The sequence below is a fragment of the Carettochelys insculpta genome, chromosome 1 (genome assembly GCF_033958435.1).
Source record: "Carettochelys insculpta isolate YL-2023 chromosome 1, ASM3395843v1, whole genome shotgun sequence".
NCBI lineage: Eukaryota > Metazoa > Chordata > Testudines > Carettochelyidae > Carettochelys > Carettochelys insculpta.
In genome coordinates this window covers 286,953,717-286,972,169 of record NC_134137.1, presented here as the reverse complement: position 1 = coordinate 286,972,169, position 18,453 = coordinate 286,953,717, and the positions used below count along the sequence as shown (strand labels likewise).

General features: G+C 44.6%; 1 protein-coding gene across 1 annotated transcript; it reads right to left on the bottom strand.

Moving 5' to 3' along the window:
* Positions 1–12,152: 12,152 nt before the first annotated feature.
* On the bottom strand, positions 12,153–12,464 carry LOC142007333 (histone H4). Its single transcript, XM_074983945.1, has one exon. The coding sequence runs from the start codon at positions 12,462–12,464 to the stop codon at positions 12,153–12,155; it is 312 nt and encodes a 103-aa protein (XP_074840046.1).
* Positions 12,465–18,453: the final 5,989 nt, after the last annotated feature.

Genomic DNA, 18,453 nt, shown 5'->3' with positions numbered 1-18,453 from the left:
AGAGAGTTACATGGAGAAGGGAGAAAAAAAATTCTCCTTAACCTCTGATGATAGGACAAGAAATAATGGTCTTAAATTGCAGCCAGGGAGGTTTAGATTGGACTTTAGGAAAAAATTCCTGTCAAGGTGGTTAAATACTGGAATAAATTGCTTAGGGTGGTTGGATAATCTCCCTCACTGGAGGTATTTAAGAACAGGTTGGAGAAATATCTAATAGGGATGATATGGATGGAGTTTGGTCCTGCCATGAGGGCAGGGGACTGGGCTTGATGACCTCTTGAGGTCCCTTCCAGTTCTAGTATTCTGTGATTCTGTAAGAAAGATAGAGAGAGGGAGAGGGAGATTTATTGAGGGAAGAAAATAGTTTTCTCTTTAATTCTGAAAGCAGTGAAGTTCCATGGCTACTTTTATCTCTTGTGAAAGAGAATTACATAGCCTAAAAATGTGTCTCCTGAACTCGCAGGTCACCTCCACTAGAAATAGGATAATGATATCAGAGGAAGGAAGCTATTATAGACCACTAGAAACATGTTTGGCAGGCGGGAGAACACTGTCCAGATGACACAGCAGAGGTTGTGAGCCTCTTGGACCAATAAGCCCCAGTTGAGTAAGATTGATAACAATGTTAGAAAATGGAGTCAGAGAGGGTTCAGTTAGGTACTGAGGCTTATCCTGCTGCCCAGTCCAGCTTGCCTTTGTGATCAATGGCCCCTTCCACCAAAAAATCATAATCTTTGGGCTACTCCCAATCCCAAAAGACCACCTATTTACCTAAGAGCAATTGCACCTTAGAACAGAGGAATGGGAGAAAAGCCTACCTTATGAATCGAGACTCAAAGTGCTTGGCTTGTTTGGCCTAACCAAAAAAAAAATGTGGAGACAGTGTGGAGAAAAGAATAAATGGATATAAATTGGCCCTTAATAAGTTAGCCTTGAAATTAGATGACAGTTTCTAGCCATCAGGGCAGTAAAGTTCTGGAACAGCATCCCAAAGGAGCAGTGGGAACAAAACACTAACTGGCTTCAAGACTTAGCTTGATAATTTTACAGAAGAGATGCTACAGTGATACTGCCTGCAGTGCCATGTAGTCAATCTGGGACTAGCAACAGCAAATACCCCTATTGTTGCTGATGGGACACGAGGACAATGTCTACATGGCCCTTCAGCACAACACAGTTGCCAGCAGTGGTATGCTAATGACAGTTTGAGAAATTGCAAATGGAGGTCCATTTGCAAACTCGTGCAGATAATTAGCATAGCCGTAAGATATTTTGCTCTTGGCGAAAGGGGGTGCCAGCAGTACAGAGGCTGTGTGAATGTGCCTCTGGTGGCAAAACACCCCCTCTGTCACCAGTCCCTCATTCAGTGCCTTATTCAGACTCTCCTCCGTCTGCCCTGCCTCTACTATTGTACCTCCATGCTGGAAACTGTGGGAAGAAGCTGAGCCCTGATCACCTCCCTTCCAGCTCCTCCTTAGCTAGAGAAGAATTTTTTGACCTTGTCTTCACCACAGGACTAAAATTTTATGGCAGTTTGGAAGGAACTATGACTTGATCACATTTATAATGAGCATGCAGAATACGGTCCAGACCAGTAATACACACATAAACACATTTTCACATATCAGAAAGGAGGGGGAATTTGCCAGTAAAAATATGCACGATTGGGAATAATTTAATAAAGCTTTACTAGACGCCCCAAAGCCACAATCAGGGACAAAGGTCAGCCTAGTTTAGAAGATAAGTGAAGTGAAGCAAAGAGAAATCTATGCAAGCAGAGTTAAGACAATTCCAGACTTTTGTTTTTAAAATGTTAAGATCTAAAAGAATCCTGACAACAATATTGGTCCATTACTAGAGGGAAACAGCAGAATTGTCAATAACAGTGCTGAAAAGACAGAAGTGTTCAACAAATATTTCTGTTCTGTATATAGGAAGTGGGGAAAACAGACAACGTAGTCTCATTATATGGAGATGACAATGACAAGAGACAGGATGCTATCTGGGGAGGGCTCTGAGTTACTACAAAGAATTCTTCCATGGGTAGGTAGTTTGTGGATCTTACCCATGTGCTCAGGGTATAGCTGATCATCAAATCTGAGAGTGGGAAGGTATTTTCCCTGGGCCAGATTTGCAGGGATTTTTTCACTTTCCAAAGCAGCATGATATTATAGGTTACTTGCTGGTTTATAAGAACATAAGAACATAAGAATGGCCATACTGGGTCAGACCAAAGGTCCATCCAGCCCAGCATCCCATCTGCCGACGGTGGCCAATGCCAGGTGCCCCAGAGAAGGAGAACAGAAGACAATGATCAAGTGATTTATCTCCTGCCATCCATCTCCTGCCCTTGTACTGAAGGCTAGGGCACCATACTTTATCCCTGGCTAATAGCCATTTATGGACCTAACCTGCAAAAATTTATCGAGCTCTTTTTTAAACCCTAATAGAGTCCTGGCCTTCACAGCCTCCTCGGGCAAGGAGTTCCACAGGTTGACTGTGCGCTGTGTGAAGAAAAATTTCCTTTTATTAGTTTTGAGCCTAATACCCATCAATTTCATTTGGTGTCCCCTAGTTCTTGTATTATGGGAAAAGGTAAATAATTTTTCTATATTCACTTTCTCCACACCATTCATGATTTTATATACCTCTATCATATCGCCCCTCAATCGCCTCTTTTCCAAACTGAAAAGTCCCAGTCTCTCTAGCCTCTCCCCATATGGGACCCGTTCCAAGCCCCTAATCATCTTAGTCGCCCTTTTCTGAACCTTTTCTAATGCCAATATATCTTTTTTGAGGTGAGGAGACCACATCTGCACGCAGTACTCAAGATGTGGGCGTACCATAGTTTTATATAGGGGAAGTATGATATCTTTTGTCTTATTATCGATCCCTTTTCTAATAATTCCTAACATCCTATTTGCCTTACTAACTGCCGCTGCACACTGCGTGGATGTCTTCAGAGAACTATCCACTATAACTCCAAGATCCCCTTCCCGATCTGTCGTAGCTAAATTTGACCCCATCATGTAGTACGTGTAATTTGGGTTATTTTTTCCAACATGCATTACCTGACACTTACCCACATTAAATTTCATTTGCCATTTTGCTGCCCAATCACTCAGTTTGCTGAGATCTTTTTGTAGTTCTTCACAATCTGTTTTGGTTTTGACTGTCCTGAACAACTTGGTGTCATCTGCAAACTTTGCCACCTCACTGCTTACCTCATTTTCTAGATCATTGATGAACAAGTTGAACAGGATCGGTCCCAGGACTGACCCCTGGGGAACACCACTAGTTACCCTCCTCCATTGTGAAAATTTACCATTTATTCCCACCCTTTGTTTTCTGTCTTTTAACCAATTCCCGATCCATGAAAGGATCTTTCCTCCTATCCCATGACCACCTAATTTACATAAAAGCCTTTGGTGTGGGACCGTGTCAAAGGCTTTCTGGAAATCTAGGTATATTATGTCCACTGGGTGCCCCTTGTCCGCATGTTTATTAACCCCTTCAAAGAATTCTAATAGATTAGTTAGACACGACTTCCCTCTGCAGAAACCATGCTGACTTTTGCCCAACAATTCGTGCTCTTCTACGTGCCTTGCAATTTTATTCTTTACTAGTGTTTCTACTAATTTGCCTGGTACTGATGTTAAACTTATCGGTCTATAATTGCCAGGGTCTCCTCTAGAGCCTTTTTTAAATATTGGCGTTATATTGGCCGTCTTCCAGTCATTTGGTACCAAAGTGGATTTAAAGGATAGGTTACAAACCACTGTTAATAACTCCGCAATTTCACATTTGAGTTCTTTCAGAACCCTTGGGTGAATGCCGTCTGGTCCTGGAGACTTGTTACTATTCAGCTTATCAATTAACTCCAAAACCTCCTCTAATGTCACTTCAATCTGAGTGAGTTCCTCAGATTTGTCACCTAAAAAGGCTGGCTCAGATTTAGGAACCTCTGTAACATCCTCAGCCGTGAAGACTGAAGCAAAGAAATCATTTAATCGCTCCGCAATGGCACTGTCTTCCTTGATCACTCCATTTATATCTTTATCGTCCAAGGGCCCCACTGCTTTTTTAGCGGGCTTCCTGCTTCTAATGTATTTAAAAAACATTTTACTATCGTTTTTTGAATTTTTGGCTAGCTGTTCCTCAAAATCTTTTTTGGCTTTTCTTACTACATTATGACACTTAATTAAACTAGAATAAATGCAGATTCTCTGTGACTTAAGGCCCATTGGCAGGAATTTCTGAGAGCGCAGTTTTGTTTTGTAAATATGGACCACACTCCTCCCTTAGCAGGCCCTGCCCTTCTCCCCCACCGCCACTGTCAGCTCTTGACCTAGCCTTGCCTCACTGTCCCCCTTCAGCCACCCCTAGTTTGGCCCCCCATCACAAACCCTGAAACAGCCCCACTCCCAGAGCCTCCTACCCCTTCTGCTCAGCCCCAAGCCACCCAACCCCAGTTCAGCCCAAACAGACCACCCCACCCTCACACAGCTCAAAACTCCCCAAACCCCACTTGGCCTGAACACCCCACCACCAGCTCAGCACATGGATCCCCCTCAGCTTAGCCTGAAGATTCACCCACACCCCCTTTGGCCCAGGATGGGGAGGATTACTTAAGACAGGAGCTGGGCGGAAGTGACGGCGGCAGCAGTGGATTGCCTTCCCCCTCACCCCAGCACTCACCATGTAGACCTCCGACTCAGCCTCCTAGCCTGCTGAGTCCACCTTCTTGGCCAGTAACTGGAAAGCCTCTAGCCACACAGAGGGGCTTGATAGAATAAGAGTAGGACATGGTCAGTGGCTGGAAGGGGAGCAGGATTGGGAGAGAGGCCACAGGGAGGCAATCCAATATGGCTGTGGCTGCTGCCATCATTGCAACTGCCTGCCTCCTGCATGTGTGATCCCAGGCCAGGCTGGTTGGGGTGGGGGAACGGGGTCAGGGTGGAGATGGAGCAGGGAATGAGCATCGCAACCCATGGGGTTGGGGGGTGGAAATCACACATATCACACACACCCTGCTTATGGGCCTGAACTGAACTTGAAGTCTGATCTGAGGACTTCTGTAACTCAGCCAGAGTTTATGAGTCAGTCACGTGAGCAAGTTGGGTTGGTGAATTCTGTGGCCTTCAAACTGCAAGAGTTCAGATTAGATGATCTTGGTGGTCCCCTCCAGCCTTAAAGGTCTGGGAGTCACTCTTTCCATTCTTCAATTTTTCAACAACTTCAGGGAAAAAAAAGTTTATGGTAAAATGAAATTAGGTGCACGCCCAGCCCTCCCCCACCTCCCTCCCCAAAAAACCTGAAAAATCATTTTTTGCTCAACCCTTGTGAAACATGTTTCCTGTGTATCACCCACCCTTTTCCAGCTCCCACACAATACTACAATGGCATTAAATGCGAAGACAGGTTGAAACTCTAAAAACCAGGAGTTTCTAGTCCACCAAGATCTGTGATCTGGCAGGACCACAGATGTACCTGAACCAGAGACTCATGGCAGCCAGGAGTTGCAAGACAAGACAGCCTGTGACTGGGAGCCCTGCCAGGACAACCGGGTCCAGGAATGAGCTGGGAGCTAAGCCTGGCAGGGCACCAGTGGACTTGGCTCCAGACCCTCAAAAGGGGTGGGGCCTTGCATGGAAAAGTAGGGGCTGGGGGTGGGGGGAGGAAGCTAGACTCTCCCATCCAGCCCTCATAGCTGTCAGACTCATATTGTGCATGGCTCCAGCAGTGATTTAAAGGGCCCAGAGCTCCAGCTGTCTCTGCTGCCAAGGTAGTGGCGGTAGCATCCCCGAGTCCTGGGTTCCCGTAAATCAAAGACCATGTCTACATTACCCAGAAGATTGACATGCTCCAGGGACTCTTCTGGAGGCTAACATGCTAAGCAGCAGGCAGGCAGGCTAAAGGGGCAGACTGGGGGCAAGACCCCTCCTTGGTCTTTGCACTGCCCCAGTACTGCACCCTATAGGGTGCCCTTTAGGAAGCCCTCCTCCCTGGCTCCAAGACTGATGCCAGGCTGCTGCTTGCTCGCTCTCCCTTCCTCTCATTCTTGGGGAGCAAGAGGAATGGACACAGCAACCTTTCATGCCTCCCGCTTCTGACTGGTGAGGGAAGGGGGCAGAGGAGTGAGTGACCCGTGCTGTGCACTTGCCTCTGACTCCCTTGGCATGATGGAAAGGAAAAGAACAAGCAACACCCTGGCATGAATCTGGTGGGGGGAGGGGCTTCAGCCCCTCTGCCCTCACTATATGGAGCTCTGGCCTTTTGTACACACAAACATACACATACACACACCCTGACCTGAGAGCTCCCCCACACCCCAGCCCCCTGCCCTCACTCCTTCACACCCTGCACACCCCAGCTCTCTGCCCTTTTTCATACCACAGCCCTGACACCTGGACCCCCCACCCCTTAACCCCTACCCTGAGCCCCTCTTCACCTCCACAAGCCTGACTCCTTCAACCCACCAGACACCCCAAACCTCTTCCCTGACCCCTACACACCCTGGCCACCTGCCCTGACTCCTGCACCACACTTATAATGCGCCTCCCAACCCAAACTCATGCCCCAATTCCTGTACTGCCATGCACATACCCCAACACCTTGCCCTGACCTCCTCCTCCTGTCACCCAACCCTGACTCATTCATCCCTTATACATCCCCAGTCCCATGACCCCTGCACCTTAATCCCCTTCCTGAACTCCTGCAATCCTCCCATCTCAAGCCACTGCCCTGAGCTCTCCACCTTGCACCCTCTGTTTAAATTTATTACAGGCATTATTGTTTAACAACCTCCTCACCCTTCCCTGGGAGGGGTGATAACAGCAGCACTTATAAGACAGTAAAGTTACTTTCACTTCTGGGAGCAACTCAGACAAGCAAAGGAGTGGGGTGCAGTGAGGGCTAGGAAGAGGCGGTGAGAAGGCAGACTGGGGCAGGGAGAGGTGGGGCCTGGGATGGTGTGGGATAGTTCTGGCCCTTTTCCACATGGAGGGGGTCATGTTGCTAGTGGCCCCCTATGTGCCCTGCTCACTCATCATCCCTGCTTAGTCCACATTAAATACAGGAGCTATTTACCTGGGCAGGGGAGATGCAGTGGGGGAGAACAAACAGTCATGTGCACCCCCACCCCCGTACCCAACACCATGTCAGGCAGGGCAAGAGGGCAGCAGACATCCAACCACCTTGGATCCCACACTTTAGCAGAAGTGATGTAACCCAGCCCGGGCTGCTCGGCTTCCCCAGCTCCCAGCCATGTCATGTGGAAGAGGGGGCTTGGGAGAAGGGGTGGCTTTCCACCCCCGACACACACTGGCAGCAGGAAGTGAATGGCTGCAGCTTGGACCCAGTGGAGGAGAGCAGGCTGGGGTTTGGTTGCTGCTCTACTTCCCCTCACTGTCACAGGTGGCCTATGTGAGGGTGGCTGAGCCTTGAGAGCTGTGCCAGTTTCCCTTCCCCCCACCAGTCCCCTGGGTCACATCACTCATGGGAGGAAGTCTGGAGAAAGGGTGGCATGGAAGCAGGGTGGGGGATAGAAAAAGGCAGGGATGGCATGGGAGGACTCACATAAGGGGGCGGTCACAGGACCAGTCGCCCCTTGAGTTCCTCCTCAGCAGTTGCTAAGGTATGTAGGTTTTTCTGTTATTGCCCATCACCGCAGTATCTGAGGGCCAAGTATCTGAATGTTATTTTTCTTGAGGGTAGGCAATCTCTCTTTTCTCTTAAATAAGAGACTTTCTTATTTTAATTTAAAATAAAGTACATGAGTGTTGGTGAAGAGGAATTTGTTTACACTAGGAACTTGTACTGCTTGTGCTTTATAAATATAGGTCATTTGGTACAATCTCCCTAAAAGGATGCAGGCACAGCAGTATGAAGGTGCTTTATACCAGTATCACTATTCCAATACAAAAGATGCACTTTGTTTGTACCTGAATATAATGTTATGTCTGGTGGTACATCTTTGTTTGACCTAGGGGGCAATGGAATTTCCACTGTTTGTGTCAGTCCACTGCAGCAGATGGATATGTACTGGGTATACGATAGTATACTATACCAAACAACTGTTATTTGTACCTTGCTTAGCAATAAATCCTGGCTGGGTGCCTTCGATCCTTACCTGGTCTGTGGTTTTTGGGAAGCCTCGGCTGTAGTCAGTGGGCCTGCTTCATTGAACACACACACACACACACACACACACACACACTTACTTACACGCACACTCACTGACATGCACAAGCAGCATTCTGGTTATCATCAATGGAGGCAAAGACCCATAAGGACACAACGGCAGTAAATCTGCCAATCCACAACTATAGCTGGGTAATGAGACCCCTGCCAAAACCTGCCAACTTCTCTGAAATAGAGCCCACCTTTCTTTCTTTCTTTCTTTCTCTCTCCCTCTCCCCAGTTTAGGATCAGATTCCCTCAGCCATGCACCCAGGACATTCCATCCACTGGAAAGACCCCTGCTATTCTTGTGTGCCAGTGATGCAGAAATAGATCCCCCCCCAAAGTGCAGCCACCAATGGGAATGGAAGGCCTACAAGGCACCAAAACAAAACCCTGAATGTATCTTTCTCCCAGAGGCCTGAGGATAGGCACCAGGGCCACTGAAGGAGAAGGGGGACTAGGAGGGAGTTGGCTGAGGGCTCTTTGGCCATGTCTACACTAGGAAAATAAGTCAGTTGCAGATACACAATTCTAACTAAGGCAAGTGCATAGCTAAAATCGACTTTTCCGAAATCCACTTACCTGGCTGTCTTCACTGAGGGAGGCTGATGGAAGAGTTCCTCCCAGGACCGTCACCCCTCATGATAAGGAGGAGTACAGGGGTCAACTGTCGACCCCTGAGAGGTCGATTTTGCACCTCCGTACCAGATGCACGAAATCAAAACCTGGAAGGTATGGATGATGAAACAGCGGGCAGTGGGCTGGGTGATGGGCAGTGGGAAGTGGTGGAGGAGGTTGTCAGGTTGCTTTGGCTCCCATCACTGAGGTGAGTGCAGGGGGTGAGGAACCAACCGCTGCTGCTGCCCCATAATCCCCCATCTTGTGCTATTCAGGAGAGGAGTCTTTGGGCAAGTGGTCAGACCAGGGTAGGGGAATGGCCTACAGGTGGTTGTCCTGTGCCCCATGCCTGAGATGGCTCTGCCAGCCAGCATTACTAAAAGCATGATGGTGGCAAACTTCCATCTCCTTCAAAGACATCACTAGCACCGGATTATATTAGTCAGGATCATGCCGTCCCTACATCCCCAAGATTCTCTAATAGACTTTCATTCATTATCCACTTGAAGACCTTTACTCTTGTGCATCTCACTACAAATAACCTGTAAAAGATAGAATTGGATATGAGGCAGGAGAGTTGTACTGACTCCCAAGTTCCTGCTACATATTATACATAGAAAATACAATTGTTATTAATTAAATCTCAGATTTCTCATGTCACCTTTTGACATTATTTTCCCTGCACAAGGTACACAAGAGTATGTGGGAATGGAATGGAACTTACAGTTTGGCAAGTTAATCAGTGTACATGGAAAGGGAACAGTGCCAACTTGATAGAAAAATGGCAGAGAAATGCTGTCTCGGGTCATGTCAATGTTTTTTTTTTGTTACTTTTGTTAAGATAACAGTTTAAGATGCAGATTTCATACTTAGGGTGCCAATTGGCTTTCTGGAAATAATCAACCCCTTTTTTTGACCTTATGGGTGACCCTGAACAGACCCTTTAAGTTAGTTTTAAAGTGAAACTGTTTATTTCTCAGCATTGCACTTGGGCTTATGCCTCTTGGTTTTCTTAGGCAGCAGCACAGTCCAGATGTTGGGCAGGACACTGCCTTTACTATTGTGACTTTTCCCAGCAGCTGGTTGAGTTCCTAGTCATTACAGATGGCAAGCTGCAGGTGGCAAGAAAAGTTCTGAGTAGTCTTCTTGTTCTGAACAGTGTTCCTAGCCGACTCCAGGATCTCAGCACTCAGATAGTATAGCTTTGTGGCCATATAGCGGGGGCTCTGACCCCCAATCAGCATAATTACATTGGTGGAGTTGATGGTGCACACGGCCTACCAGGAATTACAATCCAATCTGCAACGAGCAGGACTTCACTTTCGCCTAACTTTGCATCCTTGATTTCTCCAGCCAGATATCTGTGATTCACTTCCACCTAACACGCACAGCTTGGGAAAAGAAATGCGCTGCAAAGCCAGGGGACAGACAGATCAGCACCCATCCTCACGTATTTCTTCCTTTTTTTCCCCCAGTCAGACGAATTGTGAAAGACTGAAGTTGCTTTGTATGAACAGCCAATGGGGAACCAGTTCTAACTGCGGCCACTGAAGAAGTTTCTGCAGGGTAGCGATGTTAATCTGTAACTTCAAAAACAAGCAGTCCTGTGGCACCTGAGGGAATAACAAATTTATAGCTTTGGAGGGAAAGGCCTTGACTTAATAAATTTGTTAGTCTTTCAGGTGCCACAGGACTACTTGCTGTCATTGGTGAAGTTCAATATGATGGTGGGGAACTAGATATTTTTGTATCTCATATTGAAAGGAAAATTTAAAAAGGGGATTAGCACCATTGTTTTCCACTGTTATTGCTGAGCTGCAAAGGAGGGAGTGCCCTGATTTCAAGCTCACTGATTACTGGATAAAAAACACCTTTACGTTTTACAGTTTAGAAACTGTCTTCACTGGGTCTTCCACATAGGCTCTGCTTGATTCAGAGCACTCAAAGCTGCTCTTTCTCCCAATTTGGTTTATTTGAACTAAATTTAAGATAAATCAATTTAAATAAAACCCCTTTATCTTCCAGACTAACATATGGAGGTACTTAAATCAGGGCATTGAAAAATGGACCAATTATTTATTGAACAGTACTGATAAAAGCAGTCAAAAAGACATGTTGAAGGAATATTCCATGGCTGCAATGCATTCAGTTTACATACAAGAGAGTTTTTGTGTAAATATCTATTGGGTAGTAAACAATTTTGACTGAAGACCTCATGGGGAGATTTTGGTCATTCCACCACGGCATGACTTTTAAAAAACAGTTTAAGAAGCAACACATATCCCACAGAGAACTTTCTTTAACAAGATTCAGATTTACCAGAATAAAAGGTCTAAAAATGAATGGTGCATCTGTTTGAAAGTCAAATAGAAAATACTCAGGACGTAATTTTGTTCTGAACTAGTGTTCAAAACCAACGCTTACTTCTCCAATCGAGCAGAGGGACGTGTCTAGGCACCTTCTTGAAGGGGTGAAAAAAGATGGATTGTGACTGGGCAAACCTTGCACAGAGCGAGCTTTTCAAACTCACACAAGGGTTGTAATCCGTTGAATTCAGCACGGGCCTTCCACATTACCAGAAAAGAGCTTTTAACTCCCCGCCGGGAGAACAGACTTTTGCTTTTTAAACCACCACCATTTTCTCCCGCTGTCTTCATCCACTCTTCTTGTACAGGTAGGGCAATGTACCTTTACTCAGTAATTTGATGACTATTCCAATAATGTCCCCTAACGACAGCGTTTATACGGAGGGAATGATTGGTTCTCTCACTGATCCCCTTTAACTATTTTACATAGGGTATCCTCCAAATAAATTTAATGCAACAGCTCAAAAAGCACATTAGCGAGTGATATGATTTTTAAATACATGCATAGCGCTGCTTTCTAAACTCCACTCTATTCCCTGTAAATCCAATTTCTTGAACCCCTGTGACTGCCAGGGGAACTGGCCAGATCGCATCTAAGCATACAGCATCATCTGCATAGTGCTGCACCAAGTACTTGTTAATGAAATATATTAAAGTTATTATTTCCATTTTCTAGACAATATTAACTAACGCAAAGTGTAGTAGCCTAACCAGTCTTTAAGGAAGCAGGCGAAAGCCCCTGTTTTACGTGTTTTCAGACCTTCATGATAACGCACCGCACCAGTACGTGAATTAGCACTGAAACATGGGAGCCTGGACATTCTTTATCTAATAATTTTGTTGCTCAGATCACACGTATACCACCTATTTTCCCTAGCTGGGCATTTTTCTTCCCGCTTTTGTTAGGCTGATACAGCTCTCACTGCGAAAACGTAGGTGGCTCTGAAAAGAGCCGTTATTAGACTTGGGAAGAAAAAAAAAGCCTTAGCCACCGAAACCATACAGAGTACGACCCTGGCGTTTCAAAGCATAGACCAGGTCCATGGCAGTCACCGTTTTACATTTAGCATGTTCGGTATACGTGACAGAATCACAGATCACGTTCTCCAGAAATACCTTCAACACACCACGAGTTTCTTCATAAATTAGTCCTGAAATACGCTTCACGCTACCACGGCGCGCCAGCCGGCGAATAGCTGGCTTTGTAATACCATGAATATTATCACGAAGCACTTTCCGATGACGTTTAGCACCTCCCTTTCCAAGTCCTTTGCCACCTTTACCACGTCCAGACATGATTTGAACACACACAAAGCAAGCAAATAGAAATCAACTGAACGATCAGCTTATTAGCCTAAATACGCTCTGTACGACCTATTTAAAAACTGTAAAGAGGCGGGACAATTGTGTTGTCCTTTCTTCTATTGGCCACGTTATGTTTCAGCTCACGTAACAGAAAAGAGCGGGAGATCAAATCTTCCCTTCTTCCTCAGCCATGGTCGCTAAACTGCTCCTTTTCAAATTCAGAAATTTTAGAGCTAAAACATATACAGAGAGATTTACTTCTTTCATATTCCCTGAGAATTACTATTTATATACATTACCAAGTCTTACCTAATTATTGTAAAATTGGAATCCCAACATTTCTATCAATACTGGTCACTCTGAACTCTTGAAAATAAGAACCACTTTCACCATGTGCTTTTTATTTGTCATTGTATTTTAAGTTTGGGGGGATCTTCCAGAAAAGGTGTTTCATATTCATGAACTATTTCTTTTGAATATGCTCCTTTGATTTTTTAAAAATTTTCAATCAGGAGTAAAATGTGACCAATTTATTTTTCAGTCTTATCTTTCTCCATTTCTTCTACCCCATATGCACAGCCATTTTCAAAAGCATGTATAAGAAGGGCTAATGTAATGTATACCTTAATTTAATTCAAAGAATATGCTAAAATGGGTGTTATTTCTGCCTTCAGATTTTCACTTTCTTTTACTTTTATGTATAGAAAATGGGGATATATGTGAACTTTGCCTGTTTCTAACTAGTGTATAGCCTCAGTTTCCTGGCCACTCCATGCCTCTGGGTTTACTGCATAGAAATGGTGTTCTGTGCCCTAGTCTGCAGCAAAGGAGGATGTACCACAATCACAGATGTAATAGTTAATTATGAATGTGTCATTCTATTGACAACTGCACCATTTTAATTTCTAAGTAGAAACAAATGACCCTCTCTGGAGATCTTGCTCACTTCAGAATCCAAGAGGCTATTGACTCTTTAACTCATCTTTTTGTTCTATAACTCACAACTGTAGATGTAGAAAGAAATATCTTATTTTCCCTTTACTCAGCCAAGAAACTCAGTGATTGGGCAACAGATATTCTGCAAAAAATGCAGTGGATCTTACCCATGAAACTTCATTGCCTAATAAAAAAATTGTCAGTCTTTAAGGTGCTGCAGGAATGCTTTTTTTTTTTTTTTTTTTACATAAATTAGGTATGCCGTACTCTTGTTATTAAAAGGACAAATGTGGTGTTATAGCTTTATCTAATCTGAATGCAATGGCTTTTTTAAAAAAAATATTTGTGTTGTTTGCTTTTGTAATTATTAAGTATGACAATTTAGTGGAGTAGCTTCTAAGCCTTAACTTTGGACACTCTAGCCTCAGCTTCGTAGACATAATCAAAAGTCTCTGTAAATAGTTATGTTATGTGTTGGTTTCTTGTGGCATTCCATTTTGGAAAGGCAGAATCCATTTTGTGAAGAGGTCAGATGACAGTAGCATAGGCAGGCTGGGTCAATCCAGATTCAGGTGGATTTTCCAGCCCTTTTACAGCAGAACATTCACACCATTGGTCAAATAAAGACTGTACTTGTCAAACTACAAGATCTCTACCAAGCATTCATAAACCTTAATTTCCTACTGGGACAAGTAAAAAACAAATCAACAGGGCCAGATGAAAACCAGGAAACCAACTACTCCAAGAGAGCCCCCCTCACCTCCCAAAAAACCCCAGTGACAGAACACCACTCATTACTACCTACAGCTCACAACTCAAAATATTACAATGCATCATTAAAGACCTAGAACCTATCCTAAATCATGAGGCCATGCTCCAGAAGGTCCTAGGTGACAGGCCTGTTCCCTCCTATAGACAACCTCCTAACCTTATGAGGATTCTCACTAGCAACCACAGGCTATATCACAATAATACTAACCCTGGAACTTTTCTCTGCAACAAGCCCTGTTGCCAGCTTGTCCACATATTTATTCTGAAGATACCATCACTGGACCTAACCACATTAAATACAGAATCAAGGGCACATTCTCCTGTTCCTCAGCTAATGTCATATATGCCACCATGTGCCAGGAATGCCCACGCACTTTGTATACGGGGCAGACTGCAAACACTCTTCACCAAAGAATGAACGGACATAGAGCAGACATCAAAACTCCCCAGTTACGCAAACCTGTCAGCCAGCACTTTAATGGAGTGGGCCACTCTGTTAAAGACATGAGAGTTTGTGTTCTGAATAAAAGAGACTTCAACAACGGTCTACAGAGAGAATGTTCCGAACTAGCATTCCTTTTCAAATTCAACACATTCACACGTGGTTTGAATAGGGACAGCAATTACCTGACTCATTACAAAGACTCTTTCACATACTTTTGATATTTGACCCAATACTTACTTCCCCCACCACCACAGTCCCCACACCACTCACAAGACTGTCTCTTTTATCTAATTTGCCAACCTTGATAACAATTTTTAGACCTCTGTGTTTTATAGATTGTCTATTCTGGTATGTCAACAATTTGAAGAAGTGGGTCTGTTGCACAAAAGCTCATCACCTAATAAATTATTTTGTTATCCTTTAAAGTGCTACATGACTGCTTTTTTATTTTGGTAGAATACAGACTAACACAGCTATCTCTCTGCTAATATTCAGCAGTAGGATAAGTATCAGAGGGGCAGCCGAGTTAGTCTGTATCTTCAAAAACAACAAGAAGTCCTGTGGCACCTTATAAAGTAACAGATATTTTGGAGCATGAGCTTTCGTGGGCAAAGACCCGCTGCCTTAGATGCAGTAGAACAGCAATTAAGCAGCAGTTCAAGATACAGCTGCAGTTCCATCAGAGAAGTTCCCTCAGACAGCCACTGCATGGAGTCAGTTCCATCTTGTCATCTGTCATCATCAGCAAGTTAGGGAAGCTGTTCTCCATCTTTTCATGGGATCTCCCTGGCATTCAAATAGATCAGTGGTAGAAGGTCCCAGGCTTCAAGCTGCCTTCCTTGCCATTGACTGTAAAGTTATTCTCCTCCTTGCCTGTGGTCTTCACTATTATCTTCTCTTTCCTTCTCCATTGGATATTTTGGGTCCTAGGCTTCAGGCCTAATTAACTGTTCCAGTTACTGTGGGTTATGGTTACTGTAAGTTATAGCTGTTGTGCATTGTATGTTACGGATGATAGAATCATTATTCCCCTCTCCCTACTTATTGTAAATTTACCCCTTAATACATGCTTTAAAACACATTTTAGTGTCCATTTTTTTCTAATTTATCTTAATTTACTTTAATTGGGTATGATCCTCACTGCTGACAGATACAGCATTGGCATGGAGGTCTGTGCTTCTGAAACAGAGACAACCCAGATTTGGGGCTTGCACAAATTTCACAGTTCCCTGAGTTCCTGCCCTAACACAAATAGCACACAGATTAAGTTTTTTGTTTTTTTAAAAAAAAAAAAAAAAAGAATCACCCTCCTGTGTAAGGCCAGAATGGCCAAGTTATGAAAACTCAAATCACTGTTGAAATTCTGCCTAATTTCATGGATGAGGGTTGAAACAGAAGCTTAAAGATGAGCAGCTAGGTGGACTGTTGATAGCTGTTAATCTCTTAGCTATGGTGTCAGGTTGGTACTAGAGAAGCATCTTCACTCACCCAATACCTGTCACCTTCTGAGGCTATGTCTACACTAAATGAAAAAGTTGAATTTAAGGCAGTTAGCTTGATTTTACAATGTCACTGTCTTCACTGGAAATACCATTAGGTAGATTTTAGGGAGCGCTAAGGTCAATGTTATAACATCACAAGGAACGACTCCACGTAGCCTCGTTTGGTTTTAAAAATTTGAATTAAGGCTAGGGTGAAAAAGTCATGTATTTTAATAGACTTTATTAGCCTCCACAGGTGTCCTGTATGTATCCCGCAATGCCCCATGGTTGTCCACTCTGGCCGCTTCCATCCCCGCTGCTCTCCAGGTGCACAGCAATTAGGTAACAGGAAGGCCATGAATTTGAATTTGGCATCAGGAAGTCCATGGCAGATGGCCTGTGGGGTCATGCTTGTATGAGAGGCTGAGAACTTCTTTCTTTATTATCACTGCAGTGATTGCATCTACCCATGAAAAAATAGCTCCAACACAGAGTTCACGGTTCTGTCTCTCCCTCTGTAAGCTGAGCACTTGGATTTTCTTTTCAGTGCTGGCACCAGCCTCTGCACCACTGCACCATGTAGCAGCTAGGCTGTGAGGGCTCTGCTTGTATAGAAGACCGAGAAACTTCTTTTCTGCAGTTTATATTTGTACAGGGGCAGCCCTCCACTGTCTCACAGGCTCCATGTAGTCAGGGGTCTTTCGTGTGCCCAACTACATCGCATGGCTAACCCCAGGGCCAATAAAAGGATGTGCCTGCTGTGCAGCGCGGACCATGCTGCCAGGGAGCACCATGTTCTGGCTTGTGCATGGTGAGGGCTTCAAAGGCAAGAAAGATTTTGGGGGCCTTCCTGTCATTGGGGAGAAGAGAGCGTTTTAACTGGCCCTTCAACTGACAACCTCCCTCACCCCATGACACCCACCTAATGGAATGTGGGGGGCTGCCATGCCCACGGTCAATCACAGCTGCCTCCCCTCCCCTGAGCAACAGACTGAGGGTCCTTTTCAACTACCTGTTCAACAGACAATGCCACCAACCCCACACCACCCCTAATAAAATGTGGGGGACAGATATGGCAATCCTATGCCTGGAGTGCTAGTTGGCTTATCATGAAGAAGCCGTACCATTCTGCCCAGGTAGGGGTGCTTTCAAGGGAGGGGAAAGTAGCTGGAGGGCCAATTGAGATGGCACAGACACCTGGGGGATCCCAGGGCACAGAGTCATTCATGCATGTGGAAATTTGGCAAGCTTCAGCCTCCTCCCCCCGCCACCCCCCCAGTGTTGGAGATGTCTGTGCGCCAAAGTGGGAAGCCAGAAATCCTGCATCACAAATTGTCTTTTTTCCCCCCAACTTTACTATCCTTCTCTTTCTTCAAGCTGGAATGTTTTCAGGGATGAAGTTTCTGGATTTAAGTGGGGGGAAAGTGGCTGGAAGGCCAGCTGAGATGACTCAGACACCTGGGTCATCCTAGGGCAGCACGACAGACCCCCGCCTGGCACGCTACGCCTTCTAAGGCCAGTCTACTTGGTTTCTCTTCAACTGGGATTTTCTACCTTTACTTCTTTCACTTTGGAAAAAATGGCCTTTTGCTTTCCACTGAACCAGGGCACTGTAATGTGTGAAGATGACATCACATACCCACAACCACTTTGGGGGCATTTTTTTTCCCATACTGCACCAGCAAAAATACCCAGAATGCTACAGGGCTGAGGGAACTGTGGCATAGGTTCACATAATGCACGGCTGCAATAGTCAATATTTGATAATTAAGTGTGACAGCTATCAATTGACTTTGTGGGAACGTGAGGATAGTCAAATTGGAATTTATAAAACCCAGAGTTATAAAATCAATGTTAATAAAATGAAATTTACATTGTAGTGTAGTGTAGACATAGCTTTGGTGGCAACTATAGTAGTCAGCTACTTCTGAGGAGCTTTGTCTTCTGTAAATTTACAAGCTGTCTACTTGGTACTGGGCATTTCCAAAATCCTGAAATTTAACACTGAATTAAAACTAACAATTATCATTATAATAGTATTTCCAGATTTAGTTACAGTATATACAATTTCTCCTTTCTGAGTGGCTGATGGAATGGAACCAGATATTCCTGTGTTACTTCATATTTCTATGAGATACATACAAATATCCAAACCATCCTCCCTCAGACAATCTCCCCAACAACTTTCACCAGCTGTATTTATACTTTTCTGATTGATTAGGGAGGGGGTAGTTTGTCATTTGATAATTTGAATATTATCTGTGTTTCAGGATTACCAAGTGTCCCCGTCTAATATCTAGCTGGGCTTTCAAAACCTCGATATCTGAAGTGTACACCTCCTAGACTC

Excerpts from the sequence above, each read along its gene's own strand:
- LOC142007333 (XM_074983945.1), bottom strand. The coding sequence starts at position 12,464 with ATGTCTGGACGTGGTAAAGGTGGCAAAGGACTTGGAAAGGGAGGTGCT.